At 46.8% G+C, this 22,322-nt stretch overlaps 1 protein-coding gene across 1 annotated transcript in view; it reads left to right on the top strand.

Annotated features, from left to right (window-relative positions):
• Positions 1 to 1,997: 1,997 nt before the first annotated feature.
• Ccnjl (cyclin J like) overlaps positions 1,998 to 22,322 on the top strand; it is a 60,770-nt gene continuing 40,445 nt past the window's right edge. Inside the window, exons 1-2 of the mRNA XM_028777699.1 lie at positions 1,998 to 2,217; positions 2,605 to 2,709. Coding sequence (XP_028633532.1) covers positions 2,647 to 2,709 — 63 coding nt within the window. The 5' untranslated portion in view covers positions 1,998 to 2,217; positions 2,605 to 2,646. The remainder of the gene's footprint in view (positions 2,218 to 2,604; positions 2,710 to 22,322) is intronic.

Here is a 22,322-nt window from a genome sequence, read left to right as displayed (position 1 = left end):
CTCTCTCTCTCTCTCTCTCTCTCTCTCTCTCTCTCTCTCTCTCTCTCGTGTTTGAGTTTTGTCTTTTTTGAGATGAGATCTCGTTGTGTAAGCCTTGGCTGGCCTAGAACACACAATGTATACCAACCTGGCCTCAAACTCACAGAGATGGACCTCAAACTCACAGAGATGGAATAGTTGGATCAAATGAAACTTTTAAACTTGTTGATTTATGTTGTTTTCAGAAAGATGGCATTTGCATTCCCAAGAACATTGTATATTTACCCACCTTAGGAGTCCTATGCTAAAAGTAAACCCTCGACAGTGGGGGAGGGGTGATGACTGAGAAGAAAGTGTGACACATAGGTGCGAAATGCCACAACAAAACCCATTGTTTTGTATGCCAGCATAAAAATTAACAAACACTAAAAACATCCTTGATAAAGACCTGCTCCAGTTTTTAAAACTTGGATTTGTTAGTGAATATGGGCATCCGCTTCTGCAGGAAGGTCTTAGGCCACATTGGTGTAAAGATATGCATACACGCATGCATGCATATATATCACATTTGTTTAATCCCAGGTTTTTTTTTTATTTTTATGAGAGCTCATAAGTGCTAAAGCCACTTTTCTTTTTTTTTTTTTTAAAGATTTATTTATTTATTTTATATATATGAATACACCACCATTGCTCTCTTCAGACACATCAGAAGAGGGCATCAGATCCCATTACAGATGGTTGTGAGCCACCATGTGGTTGCTGGGAATTGAACTCAGGACCTCTGGAAGAGCAGTCAGTGCTCTTAACCACTGAGCCATCCCTCCAGCCCCTAAAGCCACTTTTCATTGCAAGTTCGTCAAAGCTTTAAAAAAAAAAAAATCTCACAGAGCCTAGACAGAGCTCTAACGTCTGTGTAACCCAGGCTGCCCTTGAACTCCTGGCCTTTAAGCTACAGCTTTCTGAGTGCTAATATCACAGGCATGCATCACTATGATAGGCTTTCAAAACTAAACTATATTTTTTAACCAGCAAAATTTTACTTGGGGCTTGGTGGTGGTGGCACACACCTTTCGTCCCAGCACTCAGGACTCTAGTCTTCCAAGATGTCCGGCAGATCAAGTTCCAGGACAGCCAGAACTATACAGAAAAACCATGTCTCAAACAACAACATGTATATATTATATGGTAATTATTTACTGCCTGGTGTCTTTCTAACGGGCCTAGCGGTAATCCTCTTCCGTGTCCTTTCTCATCTAATCATAATGTATCCAAGCAGATCACTGTAGCTTGTATCCCCCTATTACCTGAAGCTAGGCTCTAAGTGAGTGAGTGAGACACTGGGTGGGCAAAAACACCCAGGTAGTTGGTGAATTTGATTTCAAGTTATTGGAATCACCAAAGGGCTCACAAAAATCAGCACAGCGGGATGTTATGCCATTCAACCACGGACTCCAGAAAATGCTTTTCTGAAAACAAGTGAATTAAAAGGGCTTTCTATCCCGCAACCTGCCATAGGGACCGTTTCCCTGCAATGCTCAGCATGGATACACGCTTAAGAGCACAATAAAATACTCACTGAGCCCCCTTTATAAAGAGGAACTCGTGCGTATCCAAGGGTGGCTTTTCTGGGGCTCCTGTGGGAATTGTTTGAAAATCTACCTCCTCATCGCAGGACAGGCTCAAAAAGAAAGAAAGACAGGTGGAAGCGTCTGCAGGTTGGCAGGAGCAGCGCATGAGGAAGTCAGAACTTTCTGGGGGCGTCCTGGCCGCTGGATACACGCGCGGCGCACACGCAGGTGGCGCCGCGTCCCCCCACTCCCCAGGATCAAGGGGGCAGGGTGACTGGGGATCTCCTCCAGAGTCCCAGGGAAGGTGAAGCCTAGCTTTCGGCCTGGGCGACGGAGGAGGGTGGGCAGGAAGCGCAGCCCAGCGCCGGGGAAAGAAAGACTGCCATTCCCAGCCCCCCGCCCCGCGGGGCGCGGGGCGCTGGCGGCGCATGCGCGAAGCCCGGCCCCCAATTCCCCGAGCGAGGGAGGGAGGCCCCCGGCGGCCCGAACTGCGAGCCGCGGCGGGACCGAGCGCACGCAGGGGCGCGCCGGTGGCCGGGCGGGACGGGCTGCGGAGGCGGCGGTCGCGAGCACGCGAGGCCAAGGGCCGGACGGCCACCAGAGGGGCACTACGTGCCCGGGGCGGGAAGGGACCGGCCACCCGCAGCCCCCCACGCGGGGACAGCGATGTGTGAGTCTCGCCCCGGCTCGAGGGCAGGATGTGCGAGCAGGACAAAGGCTAGGCGGCGGGGGAGGAGTTGGGGACTCTGAGCCAGTGACCCAGCCAGCCCCGGGAGAGCTACTGCAGCCGGCAACTTTGCAACTTTTGCAGAGGGGGACATTGGATATTCTGCAAGTTGTTGCACACAGTTCCAGATCGCCCCAGGTTGGGCGGGCGGAGGGAGGAGAGGGGGGACACTACTGGCTCTTCAGGACAGCGGGCGACAGCCAGCTCCACCGTACAGGGCAGGAGGGGGCGCCCATCCGGGACTGGGACAGGGACCGAGGAGGATCAGGGTCACTGAGGGAGGGGTAGAGGAAGTGTCTCGGATCGCTGAAGCTCCTGGTGTCCTCGTAGGGTGCTCTCTGAGATCCCGGTAGCCTCATATCTGCGGCAGTGATGGATGAGCCGTGGTGGGAAGGGCGCGTCGCCTCGGACGTACACTGCACTCTGCGCGAGAAGGTCAGTTCCTCCCCGCCCTTGTCACTCGCAAGGACTGGGTATTTAGAGTCACTTTCGGTCTCGCGTAGGTGTCTTCAGGATGTCCCGCGTGGGAACTCAGAACTCTTGTTACCTTTCTATTTGTGCGCCTGCCCCTTTACCTTCATGGGGAGTGTGGTCTTCCTCTAGGGAAAGGACCTGGAGATCCAAGAACTTGAAGTCGGTTTTTCAGGAGTGCAGACCACCAGACAACTAAATGAAGAATAGTTCGTATCCCCTTGGATTTCCTCCCGAGATTACTTTACATGGTACAAGAATGGATTAAAAAAAAAATACCGTGTATCCATTTCAGTGTGTAATTCAAAGACACATAATATCGCATACTATACATGGTGCTGACTTTTTTATTGTAATAATGATGTAGCAATTGCTTTTAAAATAAAATTATTAGACTGGTACATAGCTCGGTGGTAGAGCAGATGCCTAAATAAATTTATGTAAACATAGTAAAGTTACAGTTCAGGTAAAGAAATATTAGGTAGATGGTGGGAAATCATTGTTAAGGCAGGAACTAAATGACTGAAATTGAAAAGTCAGGCCTGGAGGTAATCCCAGCACTGTGGAGACAGCAGAAGGATCTCCACAAGTTCAAGGCCAACTGAAGCATCAGGGTGAGCTCCAGGAAGCACAGGACTACTAGTGGGACACTTTGTCTCAAAATGAGAGAAAGAAAAGACAAACTAACCTTAACTGAAAGAGGTTGCAGACTGGAAAGCTAAGGGAGAAAACATAAACTCCCCTGCCAGTTGGCCTCCTGTGGAAGAAGGTGGGATGGCTGAAACTTGATCCCCTCTCAATTCACCTCCCGAGGCTGCTGTTGGCCACTGGGAAGCCGGGAAAACCCAGAGGACTGGAGGCTGTTTCTTCCTTCCTGTACCTGGGCTGGGAAGGATTGTTCACGGAGAGTTGGTGTGACCAATGGAAGCAGAGCTACCGTGACAAAGTACTAGAGGCTGGGGGGCATCCTGCAGCAAAAATGTATTCTCGGATGTTGGAAGGATACAGAAGATGATCCTTCCTTTGGCTTTTGAGACAGGGTCTTGTTATGGAGCCCAGACTAGGTGTATACTTACTGTATAGTTCAAGTGGTCCTTACTGTATGGTCCGATCGCCTCAGCTTTCTGAATGCTCTTAACTTCCTCGAAGTATCTGCCTCTGTGTCATCTCCTGTCTGAGGGTCTGTCTGTTTTCTCGTGGGAGCCCAAGCTAACCCAATAGGATGTAACTATACTTTAACTGGTACATCTGAAAGGATATGACTTTCAAGTAAGGTCACATTCTTAGGTTCTAGGTGGATATCAATTTAGGGGAGAGGTAGCCTCAGCTGGTTTGTCAGGCCAGTGTAGGACAGAAGTTGTCTTATTAGGGCCTGTGGGTCCCTGCAGAATTGGGCTCCCTCTTTCAGCACATACATACTTAGTGTCTGTGGCAGACCTGTTATAGTGTCCCCAGATTCTCGGGCAAGGTGGAGCCGGGAGAGGGGGAGGCTTGCCTCATGGGGGAGTGAGTCTCTTCTAGTCACACTAATGCTTCATTTTAATTTTTTCTCTTTTCCCCTACTTGCTGACCTGTCTCTCTCTGGCATAGCTTTCCCATGCTACTTTGCTCTGTCCAGGACAGAATGTTCCAGTCTGGGGATCTGGAGACAGTTCTTTGCAAAAGTGGACATGGGAGTGAACACGGTTAACTAAGCTCTCAGAAGCTGGAGGGTCAGAAGTGCAAAGCCAGAAAGCAGGGTTAGAGGAGGTAGGGTTGCACCTTAGCCCTTTCTAGAAGTATTGGCTGAATACAGGTAGTGAGGGTCACAGGAGGGCATGCCTTCCTGATTTAACTTAGCTCAAGTGGTTGCCATTTCTGCATGTAGCTTAGGGCATGTGGGGGAAGCAAAGGCTTTGTGGAAACAATGTAACTCCAGAGTAACTTCCCTGAGACACTCCAGGCTTGAAACTGACCTTAGGGTCAAATCTCACGTCCTTTTAGTTACAATGTCCCACTTCCTCCAAATACTGTTGACTGTATTCTTACTGTATTTTTTCTGCCTCTTCAAAGGTGTTTAAGAATGTTTGACTTGATGGAGTTTTGAGTGAAAATACGTGGTAAAGGGACTGGTACCCTGCTGATCTCCTGTCTTTGAGGAACAAGGGCTAGTCTTTTGTCTTTCCCAGACAGGATAATTTTTTTTTTAATTAAACATCAACTCTAATAATGTGTTCCCAGTACTACAGACCAACTTTACAAGTGCCTGGCACACGCTGGACATTCACCCTTTGTTCAGTGTTGCAGACGAACACAAAGCATGTTTGCATACAGGCTGTGCAATTGTTTTTGTGGAACCACTAGCAGCCGTCCTCTCCTGGTGGCTGCAGAGGGTACAGCTGCCATCTCCGGGAATAGCAGGAACTCCACTTTGGTGGATGAGAGAGTCTGGTGTAGGAGCATACTGACAACGTGGAAGATTTAATACCATATAAACAGGTTTAGGTGCTGTATGCAAGGTGGTATCTCCCGAGCTGACTAATTTACCTGCTCTCATCCCAGATGCCGTGGATCATTCGTCCCCTATAACCAGAATTCCATTGTGTCAGTTTCTTGCTTCAAGACCTCTTGTACTTTAAATAAAATTCCCAAGGGACTGGAGAGATGGTTAAGTGATTAAGAGCACTGGCAGCTCCTCAAGAAGACGCAGGTTCAATTCCCAGCACTCACATGGCTGCTCACAGTCATGTAACTTCTGTCCTTGGGTATTCAACTCCCAGTCTTCTGGTTTCTGTGGGCATTGTGTGCACACAGTACACAGCTATTCTTATAGGTAAAACACCTATACACATGTTCAAATAAAATTGCCAGTCCACACTGTTACCTGGAGTCCCTGACATAGCCTCCCTGGCCTACTCTCTTATCTCCTCTCCCTCCCTTGGAGTCACACAGACTTCCTTTCTGTCCCTTGAACATGTCAAGCGTCTTTATGCCTCAGGCCCTTAGTACTGGCTGTTCTTTTGCAGTCTGTGTTTCTTAGTCTGTCTCATAGTAACCTCCCAGTAATTTAGTATTTCCCCATGGGATTACTAGATTGCCCTGTTTTAGTCTCTTTATAGCATTTACTAGTGTCTGAAATTGTCTACTGTTAGTTTGCTATCTTTCCCCTGATTCTAAAAATATATGCTTCACAAGAGTCTGCCTAAGTCCGTCTCAGGCTGTTCTGGGGCCCCCAGGCATAGAATGAAGTCTTCCCTGTATGTTCAAATGAAAATGAATCAATCAATATTTTCTCCTATAAACTAGGGAGAAATCGTGTTTGGGAATATAAGGATCAAGGGAGGCAATCTAAGAGTATGAGCTATGTAGAAGGTATGTGACTGGTGTCCTGCCTTCTCCCTTAGGATTGTTGTGTGGGAGACGAGTGGACCCCTTCATATAATGTGTGTTCAGCTAAGGCTTGGGTTTGTTTCTCATTCCCTAAATGTGACAGTGATACCTACGAGAAAGGTATCCCAGGGGCCTGGGGAGGTGGCTCAGTAGATAAAGTGCTTGTCATGCAAGTGTGAAGACCAGAGTTCAAGTCCCCAGCATGCACACAGAAACCAGGAAGGCAGGGTAGCCTCTTGTCATTCAAGCACTTGTGTGTGTGTTCATATATTTGTTTGTTTGTTTGTTTGTTTGTTTTTCCTTTAAAAGACATCATACCTGTGTGTGGTGGCACACAACCATAATTTCAACACTTGGGAAGTGGAAGCAGGAAGATCAGGAGTTCAAGGCCAGCCTTAGCCATGTAGCAAGTTGGAGGCCAGTCTGGACTATATGAGAACCTACCTTATCCTCCCTTCCAGAAAAAGAAAGGTGTTGTCATCTTCTGAGGCCAGTATGTGGTAGTAAGTAAGGCTCAAAGTAAAAGGGCCAAAGCAGTTTGCTAAAAGGCTAGGGATGAGATGGTCACCCAAAGGCCTTCCACTCAGCCTGAATAGGCATCAGGAACTAATTGGAATCTTTCTACTGAATGTCTCTGGAGAAATCTCTCTCACTTCTCCCTTTCTAGGCCACTTCTATCCCATAATAAGCCCTTAAATTTCTCCCTTGGTCCTTCTCAGTCCTGTAGCATCACTGGAAGAACTCTTAATCCTAAAACACACTACCCCTTAGCACTGCACCTTCTGACCTGTCTCCTGCAGATTCAACACTAGCTGGAGCTCTTACAGGAGAACTGGGTTCTGTACCATGCACTGAACAAGAAAAAGGATCATATCATGGCCACCTGGGAGGCATGGAGGATGGCAATAGTGATATTTTTTATGGCCTATATCCTCTTGAGTATCCAATTAAATCCTAGAGCTATTTTTTGTACCCCCAGAAAATGCATCCTCCTAAGTTTAAAGTTAATACGGTTCTCGGTCTTCTACCTAATAGGTTTGCATAAGTTTGGGATGCACACGTGGAAGTAGGCACAGGCAGCACCTACCTTGAGGCTCACCTTCCTCATCCCAAAAACTTTGCCCTCCCCACTATGTGTCCCAGCTCTACTAACCTTGCACTTACTTTTTTGTGATCTTTTTTAACCCATGAAGTAGCTACTCCCTCAAACTAGGCTGTGAAGAGCTTGTGGGCATTGTGTTGCAACATTCTGAGGCCAGTGTCTGCTGCAGAGAGAACTCAGGGGCCGCTGCCTTACTTGATACAAACACAGCATGCTGAGGTGCTAAAGAAAGGAGCCAGATGGACTTCACTGGGACGTGTTGCATAGATAGCTGTACAGAAGTGGTTTTCTGGGATCTTATACCTGGTCTTTGACATTGGACTGGGGTTGGGGGCAGTGAGGGCTCCTGGTTCAGCTGAAGCACACCGCAGCAGACCACAGTGCTGCAAGGTCAGAGCCAGGACCAAGAGAAAGCACATTCTTAGCTTCCAAGTTGGACTGGCCTCCAACTTGCTGCATAGCTAAGGCTGGCCTTGAACTCCTGATCTTCCTGCCTCCCCTTCCCAAGTGTTGAAATTGTGGTTGTGTGCCACCTGGGTACTCTCCTTTCAGATAATGCTGGGAGGGGTCATAAAAAAGTAATTAGTCACAGAGGCAGGTGTCCTGTCCTAGACCAAAGTACACTATAAGTAGCTTGGGAAAAATGACTACATATTGAGTTCAGATAATAGGAATGATTTCTCCCAGACCTCAGTCAGGGAGGATCTATTTGCCTTCCTGATTTTATCCCCAGCTGAGCAGCAAATGTACACAAAGCTTGCTCTCATCTTCTTCGGACTTATGTTCGCTTTATAGCCCTTACTCTCCAACTAGGAGGAGATGGTGATGAAAGCAAGCAAAGAGAGTGTTTGAGGACCCTTCTTTATGCCTGCATTTAATACTGGCTTGGCATGAAGACCTGACTTTGGAGGTTTTAGGGGTAAATTCATCTCTCCCAAAGCCACAAGGCCATCTCTCACTTTGACATGACATAGTAGATCTACTTTTCCAGGCTCTAAAGATCCTAGAGCCTAGGAGTCTTTCACCAGATCCTCCCCGTCTCCTGGAACGGAGTCACAGAATGCTTTAGCCTCTACTCATCCTGCCCTAGATTACGATCGTCAGCACCTTGCTGTCGGCCACATTTCTCCTACTTCCTGAAACTACAGTGCATGCCGAGAATGTGAGACTTATGTTTCCAGTTGCTTTGGTTTTATTTGCATTGCTGGGGATGAGACCCAGGGCTTGTGGTTCCTAGGTAAACACTCTCTTACTAAGCTAGGTCTCCAACTCTGCGAAACCATGTCTTTTGAACCAGAGGATGAGTAAAGGACATTTTTAGTAGTTTATGATTGCATTTAGTAGAGTTATCTTCCAAAACAGTGACGACAGAGGTTTTGTTCTGGGTTGCTGTACTTGATAGAAGTTTTGCATCTTGCCAGTGTCTGTCCATCCTTATCTTGTTGGTCTCCATCTTGGTTCCGGTACTGGGATTCACCCATTTCTCAGTGGGGACCTGTAAGGCACAAAGTGAATAACTGTCTTAAAGTTACTTTTGAAGGAAAGAGTAGAAACAAAAGCTGAGCTAGAAGGGGATTTAAGCTGTCATTCAAGACACTGCTGTAGTCTCAAGGAACTATGCTTTTCCTAAACCACCCCCAGAAGCTAGCAGCTATAGGTGCCGGCCTCACCCTGGGCATTCAGAAAGGTTATTGTCAAGTACAACCTCTCTGTTTGATCCTGGGCGTGCTTGGTGCCTCACCTGGGTAAGATATCTCTTGCCTTGAAGAAGCATGGCCTCTGCCACCACCTGCCCTCGGGTAGATGGAGCAGCTATTGTTACTTGTTAACTCTTTCTCTTGAATTCCTTTAATTTCCCTACACTAGGCCAAGCCTCTGTCTCCTTAAAAAAATGTGCTCCAGGTCCATGTTCAAAAATCCGAGTAGGAACCAGGCCTAGTAGTGCAGGCCTTCAAACCCGTTACCCAAGAAGCTGAGGCAAGTTGGAAGTTCAAAGCCTGTCTCGGCTACAGAGCAAATTGAAGGCCAGCCTAAGATAAGTTACTGACATCCTGTCTCAAAAGGAAAACTGGATGTGGTGGCTCATTTCTGTAATCCTAATGTTCAGAAGACTAGGTCAGGAAGACTACGTTGAGTTTAAGGATAGCCTGCATTACATAGAGGGCACCAGTCCATCCTGGGCAACAGAGTAAAACCTTGTCTCAAAACCACAAAATAAGTAATAAATAATGATATCAAGGTAGAGAATATAGCTCAGTGGAAGAACGCTTGCCTAAGTTGAATCCCTAAAAGAACAAAATAAATTGTTGAGCAATAAACCAAACAGTCCAGATCTGTTGTTGTCCACTTGGGTTTCCCAACTCCCTTTCCTCTTTTGGCTTCCAAACCCCTTCATACACAAAAAGACCATTTTCCATATGTCTGAGACACACCCATTTTTTCAAATAAAAAGATGTCCTGATTGCTGTTGATGGTTGAGTCTAAGATCTAAGAGTGTTAGCCTTGTCAAGTGCTAGCCTGCTTACAGCAGCAGGGCTATCTCATGGCCGTGGTCTTTACTGTCACTCTCAGCAGCTGTCCCTGGTGGCTTCTTCCTGGAAGTGAATAGAACGTAAGATGATAAGGCTTTTTCTGCTGTATGAACTGCAAAGCTGACTTTGCCATCCTGTGTCCAGAGTAATCAGGCCTTGTTGTGCACCTGGCTGGCCTGGAGGGAGGGCCGTTTGGCTCTGGGACATGCGCTGTGGGGAGGATTCTGGCAAGATCTTGGTCAGTAGTGAGTGTACTAGCAGAGACCACACACCTGGGAACAGCTTTGAGCTCAGTTTATTTGGGGTGAACAAAGGCTATTTAAACCTTTTGAAAATGAGCTTACATCATTGGTGGGGTCCAGGGTGCTGGGGTTCTTCATCTGATGAGAATTCCAGGCACTGATGGACATGAACTTAAAGGAGGGGTGGAAGTTTAGCCTGGCTACTGGCTACGTAACTCCTCTGGTGAGGCAAAGGTGTGGGGCATAGGGTTACATGCGCTGGGACATTAGGGCCTGTGACAGTGGCAGGGAGCAATCCTATTCCTGCCCATCTAAGGACAAGATTTCCAGGTTTGGACATGCTTTGACACACATCCCCGCCTTAACCTCACTCTTCCTTCAAGCCTGCTCCTCTGGTTCCACAGCTCCCTGGCCCCACAGACTTGCACTGTCCGGAGGAGGATACTGATGGGGTGGGAGACTGCTCAAGAAGGATGGGAAGCTGCTGGGAGCCTAAATGGCATTTCTGATGGCATTCAGCTGTCCAGCAATTCAGCCCCTGACCCCAGTGAACCACATCTGTATATTCATTTGTGTATGTCTGTGTGTGTGTGTGTGTGTATCTGTGTGTGTGTGTGTGAACTGATCTGAGGACCTCACACATGTCAGCTAGTAGAGCATACAATGCTGAACCATTGAACTATATTCTCAGCTTCCCCCGTCCCCTTTTTTTACCTTTTGTTTTGAGGCAATACAAATAGCTGGAATGATAGGCCTGTACCATGAAGCCCAACTCCTTGTAAATGTCTCATAAGAGGAGAGAACAAAATATGAATAAGGACTCTGTGTGTTCACTTGAGACCTCAGGCCTTAGGGTACCAAAGTACTTGGTGTGATCACAGGACCCAGTGGAGACTTGGTCTCAGTGCTTCTTGTCCTGCAGAAGCCCAATCCTTTTGATTTCTGGATCACACACTGTCTTGGAGAGAAGACAAGGTGTGCTTCAGTGACCCTCCAGTCTCTGAAGCATTGGATGTGAAGACCAGGCTGGCACCCTGGCTGCTGGGGAAGCCTGTACTTGCTAGCTAAGTGAAGGCAGAGTTTGTAAGGCCAGAGCTGGCCCTGAGCCTTGGCCGCTGGCTTGGTCTTCACCTTTTAAGCCATTCAGCACCTTGGGCAAAGAGAATGTAGTCGGAGATTTTCTAGAATGTGTACACTTGGCAGAATGTGGTGACACTGACCTGTACACACACACACACACACACACACAGCAGTTGCCAATTAATCTCTTCTCTAACCAACTCAGTGGCAGCTATGCATTCCTCACTACCTGCCCCAATTTTCTGGGTTCCCCCATGAAAGACACACACAACGCAGCCTTATATCTTAATATGGCTTCACACAGCTCAATGGCTGGGCCACTCCCAAACCTCCATGTGGCTAACAACTCCCTTTCGATATTCTTTAGTTGTTACTTATGAAAATCCCTTCCATTGTTTCCCTAGACCCAGTTGGGGCGGGGAGCGAGGCCCTGGGCCCACTCTTCCCTGGCTCTTACATGTTGACTGTCTTGGTGTCCTTTACTTCTCAGGTGTGGCAGCTACTCCTTTCCTGGCATGCTGGCTAACTCCTTCCCTCTCTTTCAGTCTTAAATCCTAAAAGTTCCACCTTGGTCTTCCTGCCCAGCCATTGGCTACTGGCAACTTTATTTACCAATCAAAACCAACTGAAGGCAGAGTCCCTCGGTACCTTACATGTAGATGTGCAGATTCTCATGTAATTTGGGGGACCAAATTAACATAAGTAGCATTAAACCAAATTCACAACATTTCCCTCTTTTCATCCATTAAAAAGGCCTGTTCTCTCAGGAATACATTGAACACAGTTGTAACAGTTATGTAGGCTATAAGGTGTGATATACACTAAGAACGTCTAGTTTATCAGTTTTGTTAATTTAGATACGTTACTCTAACACCTCTCCTAACTTAAAGAGCTTACAATTTTACACTTGAATTATGTTTTGATTTTAACTTTTATTACCATCTGAGAAAACCATCCTTTTAAATCTACATCATCTTCCTTAATGTTAAACAACTTAATTTTGGTTATGAGACTATAACTAGTCTTTATTTACCAATAAAAACCAACTGGGGGGGGGGTCAGGGTTTCTCAACATTTTACGTACAGATGTGAAGATTTCTATGTAGTTTTGGAGACCAAATTAACATATATAACATTAGACCAAACACACACACACACACACACACATGAGGTAGAGTGAGGTGTTTTGTCTGTTTAGAAAATTGCAAAAGATAAACACAAGAGAAATTGGAGGGATGGCTCAATAGTTAAGAGCACTGGCTGTTCTGATCTTCCAGAGGACCTGGATTCAATTCCCAGCACCCACATGATAGATGACAACTATCTTTAACTCCAGTTCTAAGGGATCTAACACCCTTTTCTGGTCCTCCTGGGTACCGCACTCATATTATGCACAAACATACATACAGGCAAAACTCCCATACACAATTCAGAAAAAAATCCAGGCAAGTTATGAACCTGTGATCCTCTTGCTGTAGCCACAAGTCCTGAAATTAAATGCCACTATGTCTAGCCTGCGTCTTTTAATTTTCATTGCCAACATCATGCACCATGCTTTACTTTATGGCTGTACCATGATTTGATTGTTCTTCTTGCTGTAGGATTACGTTCCAGTATTTACTTGCTTATATCAAGTTAAAGTGCAACTGACATACTGTCATACAGCAGGATGTACAGGTCTGAAGTGTGCATACAGTTTACAGTGTATTGTGAGTTTTCAAGGATGCATATAAGCATGTAACTAATACATTTAAGACAGAAGATGCTATGGTGAACCTAAGAAGCCCCTTTATTCCTCTCAGTTATCCAATCCTGACCCTAACCCCAGACCATCCCTAATCGGCTGCTTCCTCTTACAGCTTAGGCTTAGTCTTTCCCAGAGTTTTATGTGTACATAAGTGGAGTCACACATGCCCTCATCTCTGTCTTTTGACTTAATATGATGTTTTTGTGATTCATCTGTGCTGTTTTGCCTTTCAGGACTATAACAGTTTGATCAGCCATTCTTCCCCTGAATGTCTATTGGGTTATTTCAAAGTGAATCACTTAATTGTCTATAGCATAGGGGTGATAAGCCTTATCTACCCGTCTGTCTAGGAATAAATTCCTAAAATGGAGCTGTTGTGTGACAAGATATGATCATTAGGAACCTTACATGTCACCGATGAAATTCTCAAGAGGGGACAGCAATGTATACTATTGCTGGTGAGGATGCCTGCTTCCCTGTAACTTTGCTGGTCTAGATAAAACCCCTTTTAAAAAATTAGCGCCCTTGGATTAGCTAAAACGCTGTCTCATTGGCTGTGTGTAAAAAAGACCAGGATCCCAGAGCAAGAAGACCCCAAAACAGAAAAGCATGGGCCAGGGCACCCTCCTATGCCTCTCAGACACCCATGAACTCCCAATTGTGTAGCAGGGAATGGGCTCGAGACCCTGTGAGGGGCTGGGAGGTGGCTGCTGGAAGTCTCTGCTGGAAAACTCTTGCCCCCTCTTAACCCTGGCGCGGCAGTGTGTACTCCAAGTGGCAGGCGCTCAGTAATTGGATGCTTTGGAAGCAGAGTTTCAATTATCCTGAGGCTCGGGGTCCCTTGCAGGTCACTGGAGCAGATGGTGCCAGAGTCTGAAGTCATTAGAGTGAATCTCATAGATAGCCCTTATCTTTTCCAATGTTGCTACTTTTAGTCATAAGAAAAAAAAATCCAACCAGTTCAGAGCCTCCCTGACTCTGGATCTAACCATTATGATTTTTTGTTGTTATTTGTTGGGTCTGTTGCCCTTGATTTTTTACCTATTAAAGTTTTTTTTAGACAAATTTATTTCGAACTCCCCTCCTATGCTTCTCTCGGTCTGTCTGCCCCCTCTCCCATATATGACAGGCCCTCCTTATGCGGCCTTGGCTGGCCTAGAACTCTTTATGTAGAGCAGTCTGGCCTTGAACTCACAGAGATCTACCTGCCTCTGACTCCTGGAATGCCAGGATTAAAGGTGTGTATCACTTGGCCTTGCTTACCTTATATTTTTGAGATGAGGTTTTTCGAGCTCATCTATTCCCTACACTGATAGCCAGCAGGCCCCAAAGATCCACCTGTCCCTGCCCCCCTTCCATATGTTACCTCCTGAGAGCAAGGACTGCAACTCCTTGTCCTAAGCAGGGGGTGCTGCTGCATAGGGGTCCTTGCTAGGGCATACTCACCAAAGATGCTTTATACAACCAAGGACGTTACACCCTCTGTTGACTACCTTGGCCCTGTTTCCACAGTCTGAAAGGACAGGTAGGCCCAGGTCTTAGTGACTCTATCATACCTGTAGAAAAACAGCCTCAAGACTTGAAACATGTGCCCAAGGACCCTAGTAAGTAGGAAGGTTATGTCTGTGACACCTTGCTACCTGCTGTACCTGGAGTTCCACCTTAGACAAGACATAACTTTGTTGCTGTTGTTGTTGTTTTGTTGTTGTTGTTGTTGTTGCTGTTGTCATTGTCCCTGTTGTCATTGTCATTATCCTTGGCTGGACTAGAACTCTTATGTAGTCCAGACTGGCCCCTAACTCACAGAGATCCACTTGCCTCTGCCCCCTGAGTGCTGGGATTAAAGGCTTGACTCAAGACTTACTTTTAATGGGTGTTTGCAGTATGTTAAGAAGTTGATGTCTATATGCAGTGACAGCTGCAACTGGGGATGGCAGCTGTCAAACAGGTGACAGCTGGCCCATCATGAGCTGGGCGAGAAGGCTGGTGTTAGTTGTACAGATTTCTGACTTTGTGTTACAGCCTCCTTTCCTGCTAACTCTGACAGAGCTGCAAAGACTTGATGTTGTGAACGTTTAACACTTCTGCCTTCCCATCCTCTTCTCTACATACATTTCCTGAGCCCAGCCACAGAGACAATGCTCCATTTCTCTGAATACTAAAGTGTTTAGTTCTCATAGGTCTGTGTATTTATAGACAGAGTCACTATGTAGCCCAGGGTTACCTCAAACTTGCCATCCAGAGATTATGATCTTGTAAAATTTTATCCAGTTCTTAATACTTTACAAACTGTGAGGTTGTTTCTGGGAAAGCTTGTCAGGTAGATGGGGGATACCTTATGGTAGATGGGGACCACCCAGAAGGTAACATTTCTCAAGGAGGAGATTCTACTCAGGAGAGAAGTCAGTGTATCCACTTAGGCTTTGCTGCCTGGGGGTGGGGGTTTGGGGGAAAGAAAACAGACTTCAGCTTTCTCTTTGGATCATAGCTTTATTGGCACTCAGTGTGGCCCACTCTGGAGCCTCTTCATCTGTAGCACTTAATGAGTTCCATTATATAATCCTCCATCTTGATACTCAGCCAGGGGAAACCATATCCCAAAATCTGCTCCGAGAACCTTAGCGTACCTGAGGACATTCATATAAAACTACTTATGGCCAAATACTAAGGGCCATAAGAGCCAGTAGTGACAGCATACCTTTAACTGGTGCTTACTGTATGCTAAGAAGTTGATGTCTGTAGCCAACCTTTACTGGGTGCTCAACTGTCTGCTAAGAGATGGAGTTTCCCTTCTGGTGCTGAGCCCTCTTGTGACCCCCTCTAGTGGGTCCCATGTCTTTGCAGATGGGACGTGCCAAGTTTAGAGAGTTGAGTAACTTACCTGAGTCTGCAAAACTAGTAGGTTGGAAAGTTCAGAATGACTCTGCAACGTTCACCCCCTTTGCCTATTGAAGTATAGAGGATGTTGTTAGAAAGATGGGGGCAAGCAGAAACAGGTATGAAGGGGTTGCTTTAGCATGGCCCAGGGTAGCATGTGACAGTCATGCAAAGCATGAACCCCAAAGGAACTAGCCTGGTGATTTGGAGGAAGATAAGGAAGATGGACCCGGAATGTTGGCTTTTGGAGTACCTTATCCCCAAAGCATATGGAAAAGCTGTGAGAAGAATGTGAGGCAGGCATGCCGGCTCACAGGTATCGGACCCTGCTTCTCAGGGGAGTTGTGGCCATCCAAGACAGTGGTGTGTGAACCAGCACAGGAAGAGTGTACACTGTTAGGTTTAGGCAAGAGAGTCAAGAGAACCAGTGGACATAAGTGAGGAGCTACCTGTTGCTCCCCGGTTGGAATACAGAAGCTCGGTAGCTGGGTATATCCATTGTTTTCACAGCAAACTCTGTTCTTGAAGAGTCCCAGAAGGAAACACTGCCTAGTGATGTTGAAGTACATTCTGCCCACTACAGGAAGTTGCTCTGTACTGGGCACCTTTACAGGGTGCCTGCCGGAGACTGACTAAAGAAGCCCTTGTACACATAATTTCATCTGGGTATCGAAGTTGCTTCAGAGACACTGAGAATGTATGTAGTCCAGTTGGTTGAGTGCCTGCTTAGCATGCACAAAAGCCTGGATTGTATCCCCAAGCATCATATAAAACAGCATGGTGGCACATACCTCTAATTCCAGTTCTCAGGAAGTGGTGGCGGGAGAATCACAAGTTCAAAGTCATCTTTGGACACATAGCAAGTTGGAAGACAGCCTAGGTCCCTGTCTGAAGAAGGAAGGAAGAGGGGGAGGAGAAAGAAATAATTGCTCAAACATTCCTAGCAGCCCTTTTATGTGGTACTTTTCATTTCCCCTCTCAGCTGACTGCACACGGAGCAGCAGGAGCCCCTGTGATTTGAATGTAGAGCCCTTTACCCTCGTTGAGCTGGCTTGCAAAGTACATGGAAGATCTATGGCTGTCTCCTGAACTCTTAGTTCCTTGAGTCGGGAGTTTGGAAGATGAATCTAATTGCTAGGGATGCTGTAACAAAGAAGGAGCTCTGGGATTTAAAACAGCAGGAATGCGTTCTCCTGGTTCCGGGATACAAATGTGTGATCATTCTGTCCAAGAGGGGGTTTGTTCCTGCCTCTCCCAGTTTCTGGTGGTTGATGGCAATCTGTGGTTCTCCTTGGCTTTCGGTTGCATCTCTCCTGACCCTGCTTTGTCTTAATAAGATTTTCTCTCTTTATGTCTTCTTTCTGTGAGCTTGTCTTTTGTTTCCTGTTCAGAAAGGTGTAAGATCTACCTTATCTAATATGTGTGAGTGTTTTACCTGTATGTATGTCTGTATACCACTTGCATGCCTTGGAGGGCAGAAAATAGCATTGGGTCCCTTGGACTCATGGATAGTCGTGAGCCACAGTTGTTCTGGTTCTGGGAACTGGGCCCTGATTCTATGTACTTATGAGTGCTCTTAACTACTGGGCTACTGATCTAGCCTGATTTTCTTTCCTAAAGAAAGTATCCTAATCCATTTTAACCTGAGAACATTTTGTGTCTAAGTACGGTCACATCTGGAGTTCTAGGTAGACATGGATTTAAAGGAGACACTAATGGCTTTGAAATTGATCTAGCCCTTAGAACTCTCTCCTCTGGGCCCCTCCTCCATCACCTCCTTTTCTTCGTCTTTCCCTCCCTCCCCTCTCTTTCTTACTCCCTCCTCTCTCCTTCTCTTTCTCATGGCCAGACCAGCAAGCTGTCTAGGGAGGAGCCTATACTTATAAGCCAGTCTTCAGTAATGACTGGTGCGTGCTGTTAATTGACCATCATTTGAGAAACTCAGGAGTGAGTGGGCAGGGGAGCAGAGCCCCGACTCATAAGTAATGTTGGAAGTTCGTTTCCCATTGATCCACGGTGGGCTTCACATGAAGGTGCCTAGGAGAAGCCATAAAAGGAATATGAAGATGAGTGACAGGAGCTAGGAGTCTCAGTGAAGTGCTTTAGCAAAAGACTAAGTAGCAAGGCTGACTGGCCTCACAGAGCACTTGTTTAGCATATGCAGGCCTTGGTTCAATCCCCAGCAGAGAGAGGGGCATCGAGGAGGAAAGAGAAGAAGATACTGCTTGCTGGGCTGGCCATGAGAAAGAGAAGGAGAGAGGAGGGAGTAAGAGAGGGGAGGGAGGGAAAGAGGAAGAAAAGGAGGTGATGGAGGAGGGGCCCAGAGAAGAGAGTTCTAAGGACTAGATCAATTACAAAGCCATCAGTGAAGCAGGGTCACACTGGTCCGACCCTAGATAAAAGGGTGTAGGAGGAGGAGTATCCTCAGTCTAGGAGGTGTGAGGAATGTGGTTGTATCAGGAAGACCTTGGGGGAATGTGATGAAAGACACCTTGAATGTTATCTATGGGGATGTTTGAAGGGCTCGGGGACATGCGTGGGATGGCATACCAGTGAAGGGTGAACAGACATGTGTAGTGTGAGGTCACTGTCAGACATCCTGGCTGTACCTGGGCTGGTACTGGATGCTGATTAGAGAGACAGTGACTATGGCTCTCAGGCATGAGAAGCTATGTCGATCTCATATGTGGAACTGCCATTTGCTGAGGAGTCCGGGGGTGGGGGGCGTGACAGATGTCATAGGCATGACTTCCCATCCCTCTGGAAGGAAGTTGGGCCCAACTTCCGCAGAACAGGATGTTACCGGCACTGTTGGTTTTGAAGAATGTTGAAACAGTGTCTGAGTGGCTGTTTATGCCCTGAAGATGCCTCCTCAGGCTGAAACAGTAAGCTGAGAGCAGGACAGGAGGCTGAGGTCCAGTTCAGAGGCCTTAAGAGCTCCCCCCTTGCTATTCTTTTGTGGTTTTCAAGTCCCCACTTCCTCCCGGTCACCTTAGCTGCTCATGGTGTTTCCTCACCTCTTGCTTTATTATAAATATATAGGCTCTCAAATGACGTGTTTGAAGTCTGACTGTATGGCTGGCAGGTAGACCTCTGTATTTATCAGAAGGCTATGCAAAACTGTTTATCATACTAAGAAAGCCAAACACACATGAAGTCCCAAGAGATGTGTCAAAGCTTAGGGAGCTGGATTTCAGTGAAAAAAAAAAAAAAGAAAGAAAGGCTGTGTCCCTCCTTGCAGTAAGGTGGCCATATCCCTTAGTCTAGCAAGCAGTAGCACAGGGCTTCCTTAGAGGTAGCAGGTTAGTGTTTACAGAGAACTGGACGCCACCAGAATTGTATATAGTGTTTTGTATGAGATGGATTACGATGTGCATTTAATCTTGACCCTAGTCCCGGTGCCTTTGGTAGCCACCCAACCCTTGGCTGCCTGGGGCTTCCTCATACCAGCTTCTCCAGCTTGTCAAAGATGCCTCTCAAACTGCTAATGCCATGGCCACAGGGAAATTCTTACTGAGACAGTTTGGCAGGTGGAAGCTGCAGTTCTTAATCTCTGAAAGCTCTTCATAAGTCTCTGGGCTTAGAGGAATCATCAGATTATGAAGCCCTGGGACAGGGATTTTCACCAGAGCCCTGCCTTGAGGAATGCTCTGAATTCTCCTCTTCCCAGAACACGCTGGTGCTCATCAGCCAAACCCCTAAAGCACTGCTTCAGTCCAGGCTTTCTGGAATGCTGGTATTCTGCAGGCCCGCCCCCGCAAAGGAGGTGGTATCGGTGCTATTCTGTGGCAAAATAAATTAAATGTACAGTTCCCCAAAATTGTATAAATATTCTTCATCGAACCAGTATTTCAGGGACTGTGTTTGCTGTGTGTTTTCGGAATGTGCAGGGTGATATGTGTTGTTTCCCAAACTGGCCCACAGAATTCTTTTCTTTCAGAAGCATGTCACGTGGAACACACATTGAGATACATTGACTTTGTAGGGTCTGATTGGTAGATAGATACTTTATCCTTTTTTTTTTCGTGGTCTTCTTAATATGTCTAGCTACATACAAAATAACGGGTTTCATTGTGACATTGTTGTGCACGTGCGTCGTGGTGCTCTGCTCATGTCTGCAATCCTTCTTGAGGTTCACAGTCTTCCGTGAAAGGACCTGTCCTATCTATACCTAGGCAGGAAAAATGCTTCCTCTTTCTCCTGGACTTCTCCGTTCACCGGGTTTGTCAGATCTCTCCTGTGGTCTTCAGGAGCGTTACAGTTGCCCACTGTGATGAGCATGTCACCTGCCTCTCACAGGCATAGTTCTGCTAGCATGTGCCGTTCTCAGAAACAGGAGCTTCAGACAAGTGTGGAGCATCTCTTTTGTATGGGGTACTGGGCTCACAAGCTGAATGACATAAACCTAATCCCCCCCCTCCCCGTGCTGCTAAGTCTGTCAGGGAAGGGGAGTGGGAGTGAACAAGTGAGCCAGTCATCGTGAAGAGATGAAAAGTCTGAGACGCTTAGGGAAGGATTGACAGAGCTTGGCAGGGAAAGGACCTTTTAAGCCAATGTCTGAAGAAAGTAATGCAGATCAGGACACTGAGGGTGAAAAGTGGGGGTGTCACTTCCACCCCTGATAAAAGAAGCCAGCGGAGACTGGATGCACGTCACAGTGCACTTGGCGTCAGACGCCAAGGTTTCAAGGCATCTTCTACCTCTGTGGCTGAGTAATGACAGCAGTAGCTGCCTCTGAGCTCCCATCTTATGCATCTGCGCTTGGGGCTGGCCCTGCACACCAGCACTGCCAGCACTTCTAAGGCCAACACAGACTTCAAAGAGTTTGCTACTCTACCAAGGGAGGGGTGGTGGAGCGGGGTGGAGCAGATATCTGGGATCTTTGCAATCCTGGCCAGACATCCCCACTACCTGTATCTGTGACTCTGTGTGGGGGCTTTGTGCAGGTTGTGATTCATGTACCCTTACTTGTTCCTTTGAGCTCTCCCTCTGGAGTAACCCTCTTTCTACTGGAGAGCCCCCAGGCAGAGCCGAGGCCCAGCAGAAACAGTGGTTCCTTTAAATTCATAGTATGTCTATTTTCATTTGTTTTGTGTATGTGTTTGTGCATATCTGTGTGGGAGCACAGATGTGTATACCCTGTGTGGAAGTCAGAGGACACCTTGCAGCGCTTGGTTCTCATCCCTTCATAATGTGGGTCCCGAGGACCATGAGGCACAGTGGCAAGCATCTTTACCTTGAGCTAGCTTTCTCACTGGCCCCAGGAGCCGTGGTTCTAAAGCCATCCAGCCTGACTTGACCTCACCACCTCCCCTTCCCTCTGAATGGCTCTTTCTGGCTCCGAAGTGCTGCTCCTGTGTCATAGCATGGGGGAATCCCTTTTTGGGCAGTGATACCCCTACATTGGTTACACAGAGAAGGATGCAGGATAGCTAAAGGAGCCTGAGGGGAAAGGGGAGCACAAAAGGCACAGGAAGGATCTTCCCCCAGACATTTCATTCATTTAGCCGCTCATGCCTTCATCTATTCAATAGGTCTTCATTAGCCCTTACTGGGTGGATAGGTATGGCTGCATTTCCTGAGATGGAGGGAATTCAGTGACTAACACTTTGTTTGAAATACCTGCTGGTTGTGAGAAACTCCTGAGATGCCGTCATATGGGACAGGGGTTGGGAAGGTCTCTCTAAAGAGCAGTGGCAGAACAGAGGCTGAAGGAAGAGAAGCAGTCCACATTTCTAAAATCAGAGTTTACCGCACAACATTGCCATGAAATACTATGCAGCCATTGCAAATGGTCAAGAAACCCTCGTGAACAGGAAGCTGTCATGTGATCCTCTGTTCTGAGAGTTCCATGAAGAAAACTCTAGGGAATTCACTGTCCTTTGCTGTGAATTTCTCTGAATCAGAAATCAAGCATCATTTGGATATTTCAGTGAAAAGCTAGAGAGATAGCTCAGTGGTTAGGAACACTTGATGATCGTGAAGAGGACCCAGGTTCAATGACTAGCATAGAGTGAATTCATGTTGGGTGGCCATCAACTGCCTGTTACTCCAGTTCCAGGGCATTTTATGCCCTCTTCTGGCCTCTAAGGGCACTGTACACAAATGGTGCACATAAACTCGTGGAGGCACACACCTGCATACGCATAAGTACAAATAAATCTTAAACTTCATTTGTGAATATAAAACTTAAGTACTCGGTAGTTGGAAACTCCTAAGGGAGGCATTGCCATGCTGTGTACTTTAAAGAAGGGTGCGATTGGACACTCCCTGAACAGGGCAGCTTCACAATTAAGGAGCTGATTAAAGTGGCAGGGGACAGAACCTTTGAGTTTGGCCTCAATCCAGGAGTGACCTGGTCCCCTCCACACCTTTTCTTCGAGCTGGGATCTAGTAATTGAATTATAAAATTATATTTTGATTTTTTTTTAAAATTCAGACAATGCTGCAAAGTTTGAAAGTAAAACCCATGCAAAATATTGGCCTATTTCATCCCCTGCCCAGATAAACCACTGTGAGCGTTTTGGTGTGTGTCATATTTGATGTGTGTGTGTATGTGTGTGTGTGTGTGTGTGTGTGTGTGAGAGAGAGAGAGAGAGAGAGAGAGAGAGAGAGAGAGAGAGAGAGAG

This window comes from Grammomys surdaster, unplaced genomic scaffold (assembly GCF_004785775.1).
Source record: "Grammomys surdaster isolate TR1022 unplaced genomic scaffold, NIH_TR_1.0 313, whole genome shotgun sequence".
Classification (NCBI taxonomy): domain Eukaryota; kingdom Metazoa; phylum Chordata; class Mammalia; order Rodentia; family Muridae; genus Grammomys; species Grammomys surdaster.
This window is presented reverse-complemented; position numbering and strand designations above follow the sequence as displayed.